This window comes from Ptiloglossa arizonensis, chromosome 2 (assembly GCF_051014685.1).
Source record: "Ptiloglossa arizonensis isolate GNS036 chromosome 2, iyPtiAriz1_principal, whole genome shotgun sequence".
NCBI lineage: Eukaryota > Metazoa > Arthropoda > Insecta > Hymenoptera > Colletidae > Ptiloglossa > Ptiloglossa arizonensis.
This window is the reverse complement of record NC_135049.1, coordinates 18,747,244-18,764,715: the sequence shown is the minus strand read 5'-3', so window position 1 is coordinate 18,764,715 and position 17,472 is coordinate 18,747,244. Positions and strand designations below refer to the sequence as shown.

At 30.7% G+C, this 17,472-nt stretch overlaps 3 protein-coding genes across 5 annotated transcripts in view; 1 reads left to right on the top strand and 2 right to left on the bottom strand.

Annotated features, from left to right (window-relative positions):
- Positions 1 to 252: 252 nt before the first annotated feature.
- Positions 253 to 3,030, bottom strand: Prp31 (pre-mRNA processing factor 31). Its single transcript, XM_076304377.1, has 8 exons — positions 2,408 to 3,030; positions 2,112 to 2,309; positions 1,828 to 2,032; positions 1,585 to 1,754; positions 1,338 to 1,495; positions 956 to 1,246; positions 663 to 887; positions 253 to 424 (listed from the first exon to the last, which is right to left on the bottom strand). Exons 1-8 carry the CDS (start codon positions 2,523 to 2,525, stop codon positions 320 to 322), a joined length of 1,470 nt encoding a protein of 489 aa, XP_076160492.1. The 5' UTR covers positions 2,526 to 3,030; the 3' UTR covers positions 253 to 319.
- On the top strand, positions 2,665 to 7,582 carry Cta (Guanine nucleotide-binding protein subunit alpha cta). The gene is made up of 5 exons (XM_076304378.1): positions 2,665 to 4,001; positions 4,774 to 5,034; positions 5,219 to 5,269; positions 5,377 to 5,594; positions 5,667 to 7,582. Exons 1-5 carry the CDS (start codon positions 3,780 to 3,782, stop codon positions 6,022 to 6,024), a joined length of 1,110 nt encoding a protein of 369 aa, XP_076160493.1. The 5' UTR covers positions 2,665 to 3,779; the 3' UTR covers positions 6,025 to 7,582.
- Positions 7,583 to 11,423: 3,841 nt separating this feature from the next.
- Positions 11,424 to 17,472, bottom strand: part of Frl (formin-like protein) — a 71,873-nt gene continuing 65,824 nt past the window's right edge. The window contains exons 16-17 of one of the 3 annotated variants that reach the window (XM_076305259.1): positions 16,286 to 16,390; positions 14,108 to 14,244 (exon numbers count right to left, since the gene is read on the bottom strand). In XM_076305259.1, coding sequence (XP_076161374.1) covers positions 16,316 to 16,390 — 75 coding nt within the window. In that variant the 3' untranslated portion in view covers positions 14,108 to 14,244; positions 16,286 to 16,315. Of the gene's footprint in view, positions 14,245 to 16,285; positions 16,391 to 17,472 lie in introns of all 3 variants that reach the window. The other 2 variants (XM_076305257.1, XM_076305258.1) reach the window with 2 other exon arrangements.

Below are 17,472 nucleotides of genomic sequence, written 5' to 3'. Positions count from 1 at the left end.
TTCTAACCGAAACTTTCTATGTGGAAATTTGTTATCGATTTATAATATTGATACAATTAAACGAATACAAAGAATAAAATATTATACTTTCCTTCAGATTTCAAGTAAAAAACTTTGTCATTACATTAAATTTATATTTTTCAAAAATTTTAATCAGTTTTTTTATGCTTTGTTCACATTATTGTTTTACGTTGTTATTAATCGTATAATAAAAGTTGACATATGTAAATAACATGTACTTGACGTATAATAAAAAGTATGTAAAATTAAATTTATTTAAATAATTGATACGCGATAGTGTGAATTATTTACAATCCCTTTATAATTTTTTTACTTTCAAAAAGCCAGCTGTATTTGAGAAATATTTCGCGTTAGCTTCATTTATTTTCTTTTCTGCCGCTTGCGGATTTACAATTTCCAAGCCCTATAAATGAATACATATATTTAATTCGATATTGAAAATTCTACCTGATTCAGAAATTTAATAACAGATATACAAATTGCTTCATTTTAATCGACTAATGTAAATCTCGTTGAAATTATTAATTGCAAGCTTACAACATTCATTTAAAATATTTTTTAATGTTACTAATAAGTTCAACGATATTTGCATGCATCGATTAACATCAGACATTCTGAATATATTTTTCACACTAGATTACCTGTAATGGAGTAAATGCAACACTGGATGCTGTACCAGAAACCTGTTTCTTAACTGTTGTACTACCACCCCATTGTTGTTGCTTTTGTAAATTTTTTTGAAGCGTTTTCGATATCCGTACTTTTGTTTTTTCATCAATTTGAGGTAATCTAATACGACCCGTTCCTGCATTACCAATTGTACCACGTGTATAACCAAGATCTTCTTGATAGGCATCATTTTCAATCTAAGGAAACAAATAGGTAAATAAATTAACAGAGCAAATACTACAAAATAAAAAGTCGTAAATCTTACATCAGCGAAATTCATTCTATTCGCGTGTTTTCTGAATTCAGTAATGGCGTAACGTTCTTTCATTTTTCTAACACGTTTGCCACCTCGCTTCTTTCGACCTGGATCAATAGGTTTCGGTAAAGGTTTCACAAATTTTACAGGTGGAGGTTCTTGTAGCTTATCTAGCTTCTTTTCAATTTCTTCGCGAAACATTTGACCAATGTGACCATCTGTACTTTCGTGACAAGCATCAACACGAGCAGCTAACATACTTTTAGCGCCTACAAGTCTTGCTGCCTTCCTTCGTAAATCCTAAAAAGGCAAATAAAAAACAGTAATGCAACAATATTGCATTTAAAAGACATGTCAAATTTACATATAATATTATTCTGGATCAATTTACAGGTGGAGTATCTTGTACAATATCGGAGTAATATATGAAACCAGTATGAGGTAGAGTTGCTACTTGTGAAAATCCAGATAATGTAGCTTTTTGAGATCCTAAAACTAGAACATTACAAGCTGGCATTTTCGAAAGTTTTGTCAAACCTCCTGCAACACCTAGTATAAAAGAATACAATATGTAATATATAACAAAGCGAGTCTAAGAAGTTTTAAAATTTTTGAGGGAATATATTTATGAATAGTACCCATGATTTTTGCTGCTGTTGATGCACCCACTATCACAGAAAGATTTGGTGCAATGAATGCCATTCTACTCTCAACATATTCAAATATTTTTAGTTTACAATTATTTAATTCTACTGCCATATCACAAGCTTCGCAAATAGCTTCCTTCTCATCCTCTGTTAATAACTGTCTGTAAATAGCATTTTTGAAAATAATTTAATTATACGATTTATAAATTTAAAATTTGTTATATAATACATTACCCTTGTGTTGTTGATGCAGTAACTGAAACTACCATGATTGTTGCCTGAGTAAGAAACTGTTGTAACGTTTCATTATTCTTTGCTCTATCTAAGTCATTTCCTAGTTCCCTAACAGTCATTACATATTCTAACGGACCAACAACCAAAGACTCTAATTCTGGAAACCTTTTAGAATATTTATCTCTAGTAAATCGGTGTATTGTAGCTAAAAAGTATAATTTATGTTATGCACGATTACAAAAATATTATTTGAGCATTTAAAATTCAAAACATCAATTATATACCTATTTCATCATCAATATCTACAGCCATATTATTAGCTTCAACAATAAGCTGATATTCTGGATCGGACTCAACAGGTCCAATAATATCTACCGACTTCCTAGGAACTTTACTATACTTTTCTATTAGACGCATCACCTTTTGTAACAGTTCTGAATCGCGCAGTTTCGCTAATTCCCTTACAGAAGCTACTTTTATTTCTGCAAATTAGGATAAAATATTATTGGGACAGAATTCAACAGTACCGTTTATACTTAAAACGATTCATTATCAAAAGAAAATATAAAAAATAATTAACCTTCTTCGATGGGTTTGGAAACTGAGGCCGGAATAAAATCCGGCTCCGGTTCTTCCATATCATGATCGGAATCATCGTTTTCTTCGAGATCTGCTAAAAGTTCGTCTGCTAACGACATGATTTTTTTATGTTAAAATTCTTTGAGAGTGTAAATACACTTTTAACCTCCTCTATTTGACAACTTCGACAATCTACGGCAGCGTCATCTGTGCAATGAAGCAAGTTGAAGAACTTCTACAGAATAACTCGTGGCGTTCTCAAAAACAAATAGTTGGGATTGGCTAGTATCAATATTTATCGTATTCAACAATCCGTCGACTTGCCGTCGATTCTTAGCGCATAATTGAAAAACTGTTTATCGGTAACAGAAATCGGAAGTAAAGCGGTGCACTGAGTGACGAGAGCGAGTAAGGGAAAAATGAAACGTTTTCTCCCCCCCTACATAACCAAAACTGTATGATCGTTGACGCACGATGTTCAAGAGGGTTCGTCGTCGCGTGCGTTGCAGTATCGACAAGGATAAAGAAAAAAAGAAAGGTCTTCCGACGAATGACAGCGCGCAAAACCGATCACGCGGCCGAACCAAGAGGTGCGCTTTCGGTCGGTGTCAGAGACCGTTGCGTGTTCGTGCCCGCGTATGTGTGCGGTAGTATCTCACAACAAATATGTCGCCGTGGTGGGGAGTACGTTTTCCCGTTTGCCGTTTCGCATATTTCTTCCCCCGCATTATTATCATGTAGTTTGACATAGGTGAACTCTTGCATATTGTCTCTTCGGCACAGAAAAGTACAGGTGTGCACGCGTGTGTATGTGTGTGTGTACATGTTGATACAACTGTTAGTCAAGGAAGAAGTTTTCTGCATCAAACACGACGAGGTCGTCTCATACTTGAAGATAAAGCCCGATGAGAACGATGCGCGAGTTAGTCCTCTTCCTCGATAATTAGAACGATTATTTAATCATGTCCAATTCGCGAGGAACCAGAGAGGATCGTGGGCAGCCAACGGCGTGAGTCTCGCGATTAACGGTAGGTGTGGAGTCTCGTACCAAGTCGAAGCGACGACGTGTGTTAACGTTGGTTCAGCGGTCGCGTTCCCCGGCTACGCCTAGGTGAGAAATGCGGTTCTGAATCGCGACGTGCGCCGATCCTGTGCAATCACGAACAGGTTGTTTACGGAAGGGGTGGTCCCTTTGTTACGTACATTACGTTACGATACGTACTCGTGAATACAGACTCGTGTACGAGTGCGCGAGTGTGTGTGTATGCGTGCACAGTGTTTAGCAATCAAGGATATATTCCTTCGGAAGGACGGCCTGACACGGAAAGACGGAAGGAAGGAAGGAAGGAAGAGGAGGGTAGCAGGGTAGCAAGATGGCGGGGTCCTTAACGTGGTCGTGTACTTGTTGCCTGCGGTTCAAGTTCAGCCCCGAGGAGATCGAGCAGCGTTACAAAAGTCAGGAGATCGATCGGATGCTGGAGAAGGATCGTCAAGCTCTTCGACGACAGGTCAAGCTGCTGCTCCTCGGGGCGGGCGAGAGCGGAAAGTCGACATTCCTTAAACAGATGCGAATTATTCACGGAATTAAATTCGAGGTAGGACATTCTCAATTTCTGGACGAGGTAGCCCTATTTTCGACTTAATCATCTTTCAACGTACCTTGCTGAACGCCCTCGTCATTCTGTCTGACGATTTTACATCGATGCGTGAATCATTCACTTGTAGAAAATTCCAATTTTGATTTGCAGGTTCTGTCAATGTTATTGTAATTGTTGATGCAGATACTTATCTATGGGAAGATGGTTAACTGAAACATGTGATTTAAGAATGTATGAGAAAGTAGGTCTAAAGTACAGATGAATAATCTTTGTAATTTTTCATTTAAAATCTTTCAAGCACCATTCAGCTACCTGTTACATATTCTCATTTATATAGAAATACAATAATGTTCAGTTTCACATAATTCTATTTTTAAATCTATTAATTTTGCATATCAGATTTGTTAAAGTTAGTTCGTATAAATGAAACATTTGAAATACAAGGAATGCATATGTAAGGTAACATGTAAAGAATATTTGGAGTATAGAGTTGGGTGTAGACCATTACGTGGGGACATTTCCTATCAGTTTGTTTGTTTTACGACTTTTCATACTTCTAATCACTGATTATACATGTTGTGATACAAGAAATAGTTTGTAAACTATCTATAAAAAGGTTATGGTAAAAATATACCATTCTCTTTCAATGATTGTTTATGTTTGTCTCTTATATAATAACAAATATAAGTAGTAAATTACACTTGTAAATAATTACACATGATTTATACATATATATTTTGATCATTTATAGAATTCTTTTTCCTTTCAGCCTGAATTAATCAAAGAATACCAACATGTAATTTATCAGAACATAATTAAAGGAATGAAGGTGTTGGTGGATGCTCGTGATAAATTAAATATTCCTTGGGGAAATTCTAAAAACTATGATATTGGTTATCAATTACTGAAATTTGAAAATACTATGGTATTAGATGCTAAATTGTTTCTCCATTATGTACCAGCTTTGCAAAGCTTATGGACAGATGCATCAATCAGAAAAGCTTTTGATAGACGAAGAGAATTTCAATTAGTAAGATATTTTTGGTGTTTTTTACTAGTTATAATATGTTTTTTATTGCTCTTATAATAACTGTGTTAACTAGTTTGCTATGCATATAAACATAAGAAACATCAACTTAAATATAGCGATAAATATTAAATGTTTTGAATCTGTTTTTATGTTTTATACTTTAAATGTATATTTTTCATTACAGAGCGATTCGGTTCAATATTTTTTGGATAATCTTGACAGGATTGCTAGAATGGTAATTTTCAATTTACCCATAAATATTTTTCGAATTCAAAAAATGTATCGTATTGTGTTTATAATTATAATATAGTATTTCTTAAGTATTATCAAATATTTTTACAGGATTATGTACCTACGCATCAAGATATTTTACACTGTAGGAAAGCTACAAAAGGAATTTCAGAATTTGTTATACAAATTAATAATATTCCATTTTTGTTTGTCGATGTTGGGGGACAAAGATCTCAAAGACAAAAATGGTATCAGTGTTTTGATTGCGTTACTTCTATACTTTTTCTTGTGTCCTCATCTGAATTTGATCAAGTGTTGTTAGAAGATAGGTGTGTCACGGTTATATCAATATTTTAACATTAAAAAATGATAAATTATTAAATAACATTCCTTATTTACAGGAGAACCAATCGATTGGAGGAATCGAGAAATATATTTGACACAATAGTAAACAATATGATATTTGGTGGAGTGTCTATCATTTTGTTTTTAAATAAAACTGATTTGTTAGACAAAAAAGTGAGATCACCCGATACAAACGTTCGTTGGTACTTTCCACAATTCACAGGAGATTCACATTCCATGAAGGATGTGCAAAATTTTATATTGGAAATGTTTATATCTGTCAAAAGGGACCCAAGAAAGCCACTTTTTCATCACTTTACTACTGCCGTGGATACAGAAAATATAAAAGTTGTATTTAATGCTGTCAAAGATACAATTTTGCATAGAAATTTGGAATCACTGATGCTCCAATAATGATAAGTGTATATAAACAATTGAACCGACTTCCGATCTGAAGGTATGCATTCAACATTTAGTGTTTGGTACATAGTAAAGTGAAATTGTAGTTGAAATAAGTATTAGGACATTAATTAGAAAAGAATGTTCTGGTAAGACAATACCAATGTGTGTGTACCTATGTAAATCACGTGATTACTTCTGTTTATAATGGTAAATTAAACGTTTTCATAATAGTTTTATACAAAGAAGTAAAAACTGCCTAATGAAAACATACATTGAAAATTTTTACTATGTACATATATATATATACACACACATGCGTATGTGTATTTATATATACATGTATGTGTATATATATATATTATATACATATTGATAAGACATTTCCATCCTTTTTTTTATAAATATTAAAGGGTTGTAAGAAGACTAGACACTATTGTACATAATAACTTGTATTCTATACATTGTCCATAATAACGGTTTTACATATTTGTATAAAAAAGGATCAGTTTGCTAATAGTTTAGCTAAGATTTTCTATTTTGTACAGATATTTAATCCAATGCTTCTTTTTTATATTAAAATGTGTAATGAAAATGTTGGTCACATAACCAGCCTTCGCAAATATAAGAGTAACTTATTTTTTACTTAAGATTAATTATCTTTGTTAACATTGAATTATTAAGGAACAAGGAAACCAAATACTAGATCCATGCCATATAAACCAAATGAAACTAACCAGTTTGTGTTCAAATTGCTGTGTGCAAAAATTGTAAATTTTTAGTTACTGCTTTCTTCTTTAATTTGAGTTCAGAATTGCACACAGGGTTTCGATATTTCATTATAATAACATGATTTTGTGTATTTTCATGTTCATTATATTTTTGATTCGTCGTTTTTGTACCTTTAAATTGATGTTCTGTTCTTTTCAGTTCACAATAAATTACATTTTGTAAGCAGTTTTAATTAAAATTAATATAATTCTAATAGTAAAATATTGTTCTTTTGCGTACACGCGTGTTTTGTTTATAGTATAAACATCCAGTATTTCATACAAAAAAATTATATAGAAAAATTTATGACAAAATATCATAGCTAATATTTCAGTTTTTATTAAATAATTAAGTAATAGCTGTTCTGCTAAACTTTGATTTTGATAACTGGTCCTTATTTCAATATTATTATTTCGTTAAGAAAATTTACATTAATCAGTATTATTATTTCTTGTATACAAAGATTCAAACAAAGTTGGTTTTTCAATTTATATGTAACAGCAATTTGCCAGAATTATGTTTAATCTCTTATGTTATAAAAATATGGTCTATATTAAATAGTTGCAAATATTTTTATATACATTTTTGTTCTCATATTTTGTAAATGTTTGGCAGCCAGCATTATTTACCATAATCAAAATAGAACTATCAGATTGTAATGAGGATAATCTATTAAGTGACACGTTTTGGTTCGTTCTGAAAATCACACAATACAAAATGTTCTTATATTAGGAAATAGTATCTTGAATTGGAATTACAGGCATTGCTATAACCAAGGATTTTATGTAATAATGTTTTTGATAAAACCAAAGAGTTTTAAGTAAAACTAATGAATTTCTACAAATGTAACGTTATAAATATTTAAAAAAATGTAATTATACTTGTGCATGTAGTTATTTCAATTTGTTGTTTCAATCATTTATTACATAAAATCTTTGTTTTCTCTTTTCTTTGTATTAAAGAAATTGAAAATTCAACATATTTAAACTAATTTTATTCTAAATCAGTCGTAATTCTGAAGTGAATGAAAATCAATATTTTGTTGTGTTTGTATATAAGAAGTTTTAGATGTAACGTAATAATGCAAAGTGTTAGGAAGTTGAAATTTTTGCATGGTTTATATTATGCAAAGACAATGAGAAACTTTGACAATTGGTGTATTTTCTTAACTGATATTTTTACATTCCTATAAAGTTAATCAGGTTCACTTTAATTGATATTCTTAGAATGTATTTAAATTATACCACATTTTTATAATGTAGGTACATTATTAATGTCTCCAATGGAGTATTTGCTTGAAAAGTAAACGATACAAAATTTTATACAATTTATACGTCCTGAATATACAGAAATTATCTATGGATTATACTGTTGATTTAACTAGTTTTACCCGAATATCTAACTAAAACAATTCTTTATTCAATGAAACTAAGAACAGAATAATATAAAATTACAGAAATATATTAACAAGTAATATTACTGATTGTCACTTTAGAATAAAAAATTGAATATACTAATATCTTTCAAAATAATTCATTTAAATTTTATGACATAACTTATGTTTCAATAACTATGTTAACTTGTCATTGACAATCCATATATTTGATTAAAATTGTCAACAGCGGTGTTATTTGTTAACATTCCTTGATGATTTTACATTAGAGTACATACAACATTGTTAGTTTCATTGTATAAAAATTTGTTTTAACCGGGTAATTATCATTATCCGATTAGCGATAATGTGCGTGTATTCGGTTCACAGCAATCGTAGTATCCGTGTACCCGGGTACTAATCGGTTAATAACCGAATACCTAGTTATCCGGTTTTCAAGGCCTCTACTATCAATACTTATTGAGAGTAACATCTGAAATTTTTATAGAAATATTTTAAAGGAAAATATACTCTTGATAGTCCAGCAACCTGGGAGTCCATGTAGATAGAATGTGTATGTAAAATGTCATACAAAATTTTTATATTTATGAGAGGAGAATCACATTGAAAAAGAACTTTTTTAATGAGTCATATCTTAAATTGTAAATAGTTTTAGGCGTAAATGGTCTGTGGTTTTTGAGGTAAATTGCAAATATTTAAGGTGGTACTGCGGAGTAGTTACACAGTACTAGTATGGTTCACTTGAATCCCACACCATAGATAATACAAAAAACAGAGACTTCTTATATCTATTTATTATATATTTATGACGAATTTAATAAACAATTGAAAAATGTTTACATGCAATAGAGTTTTAAACAAAACATGGCAAAATTTACTTATAATTCTTATTACTACAATAGTCAGTGTATACTAGAGTAGCTCAGTGTACTTATGCTATAAGGACATCACAGGATATTCAAGCAAATGGTACTGTAAATTAGAAGATTCCTAGCTTGAACTCTGACAGGTAGAACATTTCTGTTTATCATTAGTAAATTTCTTTAATTCAATTTATCTCATAAACAAATGGCTGTCTATGTCTAAAAGGGGTGTGTGTTCTCAAACAACTTGTTTAGACTTACAATTTGATGCATGAATCATCTAGAAAGTGCATTTCTGGTTCTCTTCTCGTTAGATGTTTCTCCATACATACAATTTATTTTGTAAAGATTTAAATGTGTCACATATTTTTTGAATTAATTTAAAAAAAATCATAACATACATGTTTTATAAGAAGATTATTTGGGACAAAAAGGAACCTGTTATTAAATTGTTTTCTACACCAATTACATCACACTATGTATCATGCAAGTTTTCTGTCATGCTGTTGTGGGATAATTAAAAAAGCAAAAAATAAAACGCCGCAAGTCGTAACGCGCAAACACGTTCGAAAGTTTTATTGTAATGCAGACTGTGAAAGCATAGTAACTTTGTGATAGATCGTCGCGAAAAGTAAAGAGAAAATGATTTTTATATTTTTAGAAGCGCTGAAATTATTTTAATCTGTTCAATCTAATCAATTTTATACATTTCAGTCTACATGAAAAAAAAAATGGAATTTATATATTCTATGATTATGATATCGTTGATGATGATACATCAGTGTTTTATATATAAATATATATATATATGCGTTTAAAACGATTTTATTATGATTTGTATTATACTTACATTAGGTACTTTTATATCCATACCTACATTCTCAAATCATGCGAGACAGATACTTCTAACCAGTTGATTCACTTTCTTATATTACAATCGCGAAAATGTTTAAGTTAAAAAGACAAATTGTAATTACAACGAACAAAAGCTAAGGGGTAGCATTGTGAGTAGTTACTGTACATTTGTGAAATTATATTGCTTAAATATTTAATTATTATTGTTGTTTAAAATGATAGATTTATTAATTTTGGCTTTGTAGCTCTGAAATGAACTTTGTTTACAATTTACGTTTTGTCTATTATTAGACAATATATATTATATATATTATTAAATAATATATATTCTATATATTATCAATTTACCATTCTTTCCTTTTTGCTTACTCTTCTACAACATTTATCCTGAAAGTTATCAAACAAATTAAATAAAATAACCTCTAATGTTAGTTTCTCTCTTATCATCTTCTGATTTATCTCTATTATTCTTAGCAAGTCTATATTTCATCCACAGTACCTTCTATAAACTGTTTCAATATGTCCATTTTCAATTTACTGCGTTCACTTTCTATTCTCTTTTAATCAATATTTATCTCCTCTTGTCTGTTAAATTAAATACTCTAACCATACAGTTGTATTAATGTATTTATATTTTTTATTATACTTTGCTTCGCTTACTCTATTAAATTGCACTTACATTGCATTCCTTTGTCTCTTCCTAGTAGTACACCCATTATTTTACTATCTTATAATCTTAATTTGTTAGATTGTCCTATAAATTTCCTTTATTCAATTAACTATCTTAATGCTACCCCACATTTAGCAACCTGCCAACAAGTCATTAACCGTGTTAAGTAAAATATTTATACACTATATAAATATGAATCTTAATACGATAATAGCAACGAACAATATGTTTACTATTTTTATTGTTAAATCATTATTTATTAACAAACGCATGTAAAACGAAATATCTTTATATAAGTTCATATAATACTGTAAAAATTAAATAAAATAGATACAGCAGTGTTTTAAACTGCACACAGTGATGCGAATTATTCAAACACAATTTTCAGATTCTTTTTATACAGTGCACAATTTTTGTGGTCTTTCAAAGTTTTATCACTTTCATTTTACATGTACAAAATAATAGCACTTATTCTGTCTGTTAGTGATAATCACTTCTATATCTGAATTATATTTTATTTGCATTTTGCTATACATGATCTAAAGAATGTAGATATATTGTGCCTTTTGTATATTGTATATTTGTATATAAACATATTTTACATGAAATAATGTAATAATGTAATCTATTCGCATAAACAATAAATAAAACTTTAGAAAATGGTTGTTTTAATCAATAATTTTCCCTTTATACTTATGTAAGTTGTTTTACTGGAAATGTAATATTCGTTAGGAAATTAATGTGCAAAGCATTAACTAAATAAAATGGCACGCAAATACGAAAAAAATGAATCAATGTTTATATATATATATATATATATGCGTATCTGTATGGTACATTGGTATCACTTTTATTTGTAATAAATTTTATACAAAGTAAAGCACATGCCTATTTCGCATAACTTACTTAATAAAATGCACAATATTTACACTTTTGCAAAAAAATACATAAGATACGTTTTTTTTTTTTGTTGCAATTGATTGAAATCGTTTTTTCGCAGTTCAGCTACGAACAATATTATTATTTACGTAATATTTATAACACATAGATGTTATACTTATCTAAACATCACATTGGCAATTCATCTACAGTTAGTAGTAATTACATATTTTTGTTTTATATCTACTAGCGCATTTTATATATTACAATAATATTTACATCCTTAGGTTATCGTATATTAATACAGAGTAAGCCATGTAATGTTATCGCACAAAAATGTTTCTATTTCTTTCGACAATGTAAAAAACATCTAAGAAAGAAATTGTTTCTAAAGTGTTTGTTAAAAATGTTAGGGATATTTGTAAATCATGCTGTTATAAGTCATGAAATTTATCTTGATGTTAGTTATAGTAGTGTATATAAAAAATATGTAGTACTATTACAAATAATATCAATGATTTCCAAGTTTAGATAGCATACACTTGAAAAAAATAATTTGCCAATGATAAATTTGTCTGCTCAAACGAAACAATTTTTTAAACATTTTTTTATATTATCAAAAGAAGCAGAGATTTGTTGAGCAATAACATTGGTTGCCTCACCCCATATAATATCAAAAACGTACAAAAGTGAAAATATAATTTTATTATTTTCCAAAAAATTTGGGATATGTAACCACCCAGAAAAAGGCATATAAAAAATTTATGCGTAATCTTACCAAACCTTTGTTTTGCAATACCCTTCAAAATCATTTTGAAAGATAAATTGCACAATTAGTCATTTTGTGATATATATTTTTTGTGTTACACGGCAATAGACAATGCGAAAGACTGATATTCCAGTCGACCCAACTATAACGCATGGTTTCATTATGCGATCCATGTGTAACCAAGAATTCAGGACACCAAAGGACAATGATTCCACTGACTCAAATATCTATCATATGTTGTTATTGTGCATTTTTCTTTGAATATATCTTCACTTCAATCATTTTTATACTAAAAAAGGTTCAATACCTAACAATCCTTTTTCACCAAATTTTTTTCATATGTATTTACATATATCTAAACTGGATTTTTGAATTAATCTTTATACTCATTGAAACTATTTGAATATCTTGGCCGTCCTGAATAATCGACACATTCAATTCTTATATTTCTATTTTACTTTGTTCTAGTCTACTCCTTTTGTATAAAATGCAGTTGAAATATTGTGTTATATGCGTTATAGTAGAAACGACTGTGCTAAACTCTAGTGTGCATTTATCATTATATTGAGCGTATCTTGAGGTCCTGACGGAATGTACCAAGTTGTGCTAACTCTATGTGTTACATGTTACAAAATAAGAGATTCTTTCAAAAATGTCTCGTCAAACCTAACCTGTTTCTGTGTTCGTTTGCTACTTAATTATACATTTTATAAATGGAGATTCAAGATTCACAAAGAATTGACTTTTCAGACTTAGAGAAAAATATGCTGCAAAATTTGCATTCTGGAACTTTCATACTTTTCATGTAAATACATGCAGTTTTGTAACTTTCTGCGCAAAATAGTTATTTTATTGTTTGGAAAAATGCATGAGGTGTTTTGGTTCCTTATATCCATGGAATGTTACGATTCAGTTAGTACCTGTAACTCGTCAGAAGTTGTTTGGTAAACATTATAATTAACATTTGAATTTCTCTTCAAAATTATCTTCATTATTGTTTATAAACTTTGAAACTATGAATTTTTTTTACCCCTCTTTTTCTCACAAGCTCTCTCAAACAAATTATCAACTTATATCAATTAAATTAAAAAATTATAAATATCTCAAGCGCGTATAACAATCAACAATAATTAAATGGAAACAATTTCCGAGTCTAATTGCTTAAAGACTATCAATCATGAAGAATGATGCAAAAATAATCCAAACAATTTTTTTTTTTTTTAAATGTGCGTTCCTAAGTTTGATTTCCACTAACGCTTTGTACAACAAAGAGAAAATACATTAAACAATGTATAGAACGTTAACGCATTGTTACCATTATCACCAAAAGTGTCACTGAGACAGTTTCATATTTTGAATTCAAAATTCTTTAGCTCTCGACGAATTTATAGCACCGCATGAGTGACTTATGTGCGTAACGGTTCCATCATATCAAATTCGAAAGATTCTTTTCCATTTCGACGTGTCTTTACCGACATTACATTTAGCGTTTGTAAAACCTCTTCGAATACGTGTACGGTACAAGTAACTCTTTCATATTAGCTAGTTAAAAAATTTTAACGGTTTACTGGCTCAAATGATTACGACACGAGGATAAAAGCTATGTCGAGTTTCACCAACGAACAAGATCGATTAAATTGAGGTTATCTAGAGAATGTACAACCTGTCGTTTGTTCGGTATTCCGTTGAACACAAAATTGTCCAGGCATGAAAGCGTTACGCGACACGGTTATTAACAGATTATCGCGAGAAGTGTAATCGAAGATTCCCCTTCAGAAAGATATCGTAATTTTTTCAAGATAAAATTCGAAGGAAATGCTGCTTAGAGCTCTAGTTCCTCGGCAGTGCGAGAGAGTCGATGATTATCAATGCGCCTGCGCTGACTGCGCCTAACCGCATCCGCTCGACGATACGGTTCTGACCTCAGCCCAAGAAGAATGTCCTCCAGAGCACCATTGTATACCTCATCCTGTTGCAGCAGCTTCTTTTCTTGAACCAGTCTCGTTTTGTTTTTCAACTCGTTTATCACAGCGTCCTGTGAACGTGCAAAATTACAAATCATTCATTAGTCTTCCGTCTTTGTCGTCGACGATGCGATGATATTTCATAAAATTATATAACTGGCTTATTTAGACAAGTAATATCATCGATATTTTGTATACCAAAACGTTACTTAATAAATCCTATCTCCTTCTAGTGAATTTAAGTACAATTAATTCATTAATCTCCATTTTATTAGCTTCTCGTAGGTTAGCACTAAAAAGAAAAAGAAACAGGGTCTCAGACCGCTGTTCAGAGATAGCATTTTCTAAGATCGGTTCTTACGAATACTAAAAAGAAAATTAAAATAAGTTTCGCTTAAAAGCACTTTACCATGTGTTTAAAAAAATTTGTCCAACAATTGCGAATCTATCCAGAGCCGTGTCGCGATTGCTTTTGGAAATATTTGCAACTCTTTCGTGGTACGAAAAATTCACCCTTGCCGCGTACAAACGTATTGCAGTGTTAGGTACTATTTCTTCGGAGGCGTAATTTAAAACTTTCGAGCTGACGGGTTAGAAATCGTTCATATTTTACGTCATTGATCATTCACGCGTTGTTTGCATTACTATGCACAATGCTCGCGTATAATCGTAGGACAAGGATAATTATGAAATTCAATTTCAAATATTTAAAAACACCTTTTTGTAGTTTTTTCAAACGGGAGTTACTCGAAATTTTTTCTTCTCTTTCGTCTCTTACGGAAAGTATAAAATTTCGCGACCGAAATCTCGCAATATCATCGTATCTCCGTCGTTGAACTATTGCGTGTGCAACGTACATTAAGTATCATCGAATTAAGCGAGGAGAGGCGAAGAATTTAAAGTACGATCTATTATTCGCACGAAAGCCGTAACTGTAGCTCGAAAATAGAAAAAAAAAAAGGAAAAAAAAAAGAAACGTTTCCAATTAGTATGCATTTTACGATCGAAGTTTCATACGTGCCTAGATTCTCGTGTTATTAATTATTAATAGTAAGTACAGCTAATATAATTTTAAATTCAACGTTGTATCGTTAATTCATATGCGTCTAATCTATGAGATTTTTGGCAGTAGCATAGGAGAGTGATAATAGAGGACTTCTCTCAGGCAACATCAATGCAAGCTAGAACACATGCCGATGCATCTTTTAATTCTCTGTTAATGATATCAATCGAGTGAATATGTATCTATACCACGAATTTGAGAAGACAGTTCTTCAGAGACGTAATTTCGAAAGAGGAAGAATGATTTTTTGATTTTCGTGTCTAAACGGGAGAATTTTCTTTTGAAAATATACGAAACGATAATGGCTAATAACTGGTTAAATATAGGAAGCAATTTCTACTTAATTTTGTGCAATAATCTTCGGTTAATCGAAAGGAAATTGAGCTTTCATATTTTATATTCATGTGTTAATGAGTTATCCATTAATTAAAATTTTTATATACTTCATTAATATCTTCACGGCAGTACCGTAAATGGATTAGCGAGGTGAAAATAAAAATGAGTCCAAATACGATATTATTTCGACTAATTTTTATCAAAATGGTCCGATTAACATATAATTAAAAAAAGTTTGAACCAGGTCGTGTTTGGACTCATTTTTATCGGAGAAATCTCATCGTTGTACTTTCGTGAAGAGAGTATGACAAATATAAAAATTTCTCTTACGCTGAATAAACATTAAAAAAAAAAAAAAAAAAAAAAAAAAACTGATGGGGGTTTTTCAGTTATCCGGAGATTATTGTAATTTATTTATTGGATTCGATTAATACTTCGTTATTCTTTGTTAAATTGAACGCTATTTACAGTGTTAGAAACAAATAGTACGGGAAACTGAGGGCGCTGAATAGGAAAAAAAAAACAACTAATATACCGATGAAAATTAAGCGTAAATGGAGAACTGTTTTCGAACGTGGCGTACGGTATTTAAATACGTACTTTGTACGATAATAAAAGCTGAACCTACACATGTGTTGTCTAAGTGCAGTGTATGTGCGAGTGCAATTATTAAAAATATGTTATTAGGAGGAAGTGAGTGAGCACAGACTTACATGTTGTGAATTGTTACGTTCACTATATTGTTACGTTCTGAGCTCCAGTTCATTAAGATGTCGGTGTAACAGACTCTTGTTCGTGTTACAGCAAAATTTCGGTGACTTTAAATCCAAATAAATATGTAACAAATAAGAAAAATAGATGTTCGTGAGATACCTTAATAGACATTTCGTCTGTTCAAGAAACGGAAAAAAAATGCTAAACAGCACTCTCGAAATAATCATAATCATCATAATTATGTAATAATCCCTGTAAAGTATCATGCTATCTCACAACATGCAGCGAAATGAAATTCCATCTAAATTAATTTCCGCGTGAGCATTATAATTCGCTAAAATAATTACCGTTTTCTTTTCGTCGACACTTACAAGCAGAGCACACAGCAATTGGAGTCGTTGATTTAATTCAAACTTTTTCTGTCGTACCTAGTGAAACTGAGAAGACAAATGGTCCAAGGATATACACGGTGATGGGTATACATGTGCATTATTTACAATGAAATTCAACGCTGACGTCTTTTTTTTTATCTTCTATATCACTTTTTCATCAATTATTGTTAGTCATCATTATTGCAGTCATTTTCTAAGCATCGCTACTTGTTACTGATTTCTAACGATATTAACAAAAAAAAATATAGAAATGTATTTATGGATACATTTTTTAAACTTCTAATTAATTTCACATCTATTATAACTTCTAGCTTAAAGTTAGATATGTGTTTGCTCATTTACGCTTTAAATACAGCAGAAAAAATTTGTTCAAAATTCGCAACTCCAGTGCTGTGACCTCTCCTTGTTAATAAAATTAATCAGCATCTTCGCACAAAATTGTAGTTTGCACTTGATATCAACAGTTTTGTTAAAAAATTGTAATAACAAGATCATCGATGTATCAAATTAATTAATCAAGATAAATCAAATTAAAACGTGTTATTCAGTGATGGTAGATGATTTTTCCCCGAATTGCATTGTATAAACAATTAAGAAATGTTATAAGTGTCAAGTATGCAAGACTTTTTCACAAAGCATAAATCATGCGTTGTTATAAAAAAATAAATAAACGTATTTGAGAAGCGCAAACACGTTTAAAATTGCACCGTCATACATTGAAGAACAAGGTTCTAGCTTTACATCACACATTTAAGTACAGACATCGAACAGAAATCGAGTAGTAAATCTTTTTA

Excerpts from the sequence above, each read along its gene's own strand:
- Prp31 (XM_076304377.1), bottom strand. The coding sequence starts at position 2,525 with ATGTCGTTAGCAGACGAACTTTTAGCAGATCTCGAAGAAAACGATGAT. Across the intron at positions 888-955 it reads ATAGAATGAATTTCGCTGAT|ATTGAAAATGATGCCTATCA; the intron begins GTAAGATTTACG and ends TTGTTTCCTTAG. Across the intron at positions 425-662 it reads TTGCATTTACTCCATTACAG|GGCTTGGAAATTGTAAATCC; the intron begins GTAATCTAGTGT and ends ATTCATTTATAG.
- Cta (XM_076304378.1), top strand. The coding sequence starts at position 3,780 with ATGGCGGGGTCCTTAACGTGGTCGTGTACTTGTTGCCTGCGGTTCAAG. Across the intron at positions 5,270-5,376 it reads TTGACAGGATTGCTAGAATG|GATTATGTACCTACGCATCA; the intron begins GTAATTTTCAAT and ends ATATTTTTACAG. Across the intron at positions 5,595-5,666 it reads CAAGTGTTGTTAGAAGATAG|GAGAACCAATCGATTGGAGG; the intron begins GTGTGTCACGGT and ends CCTTATTTACAG.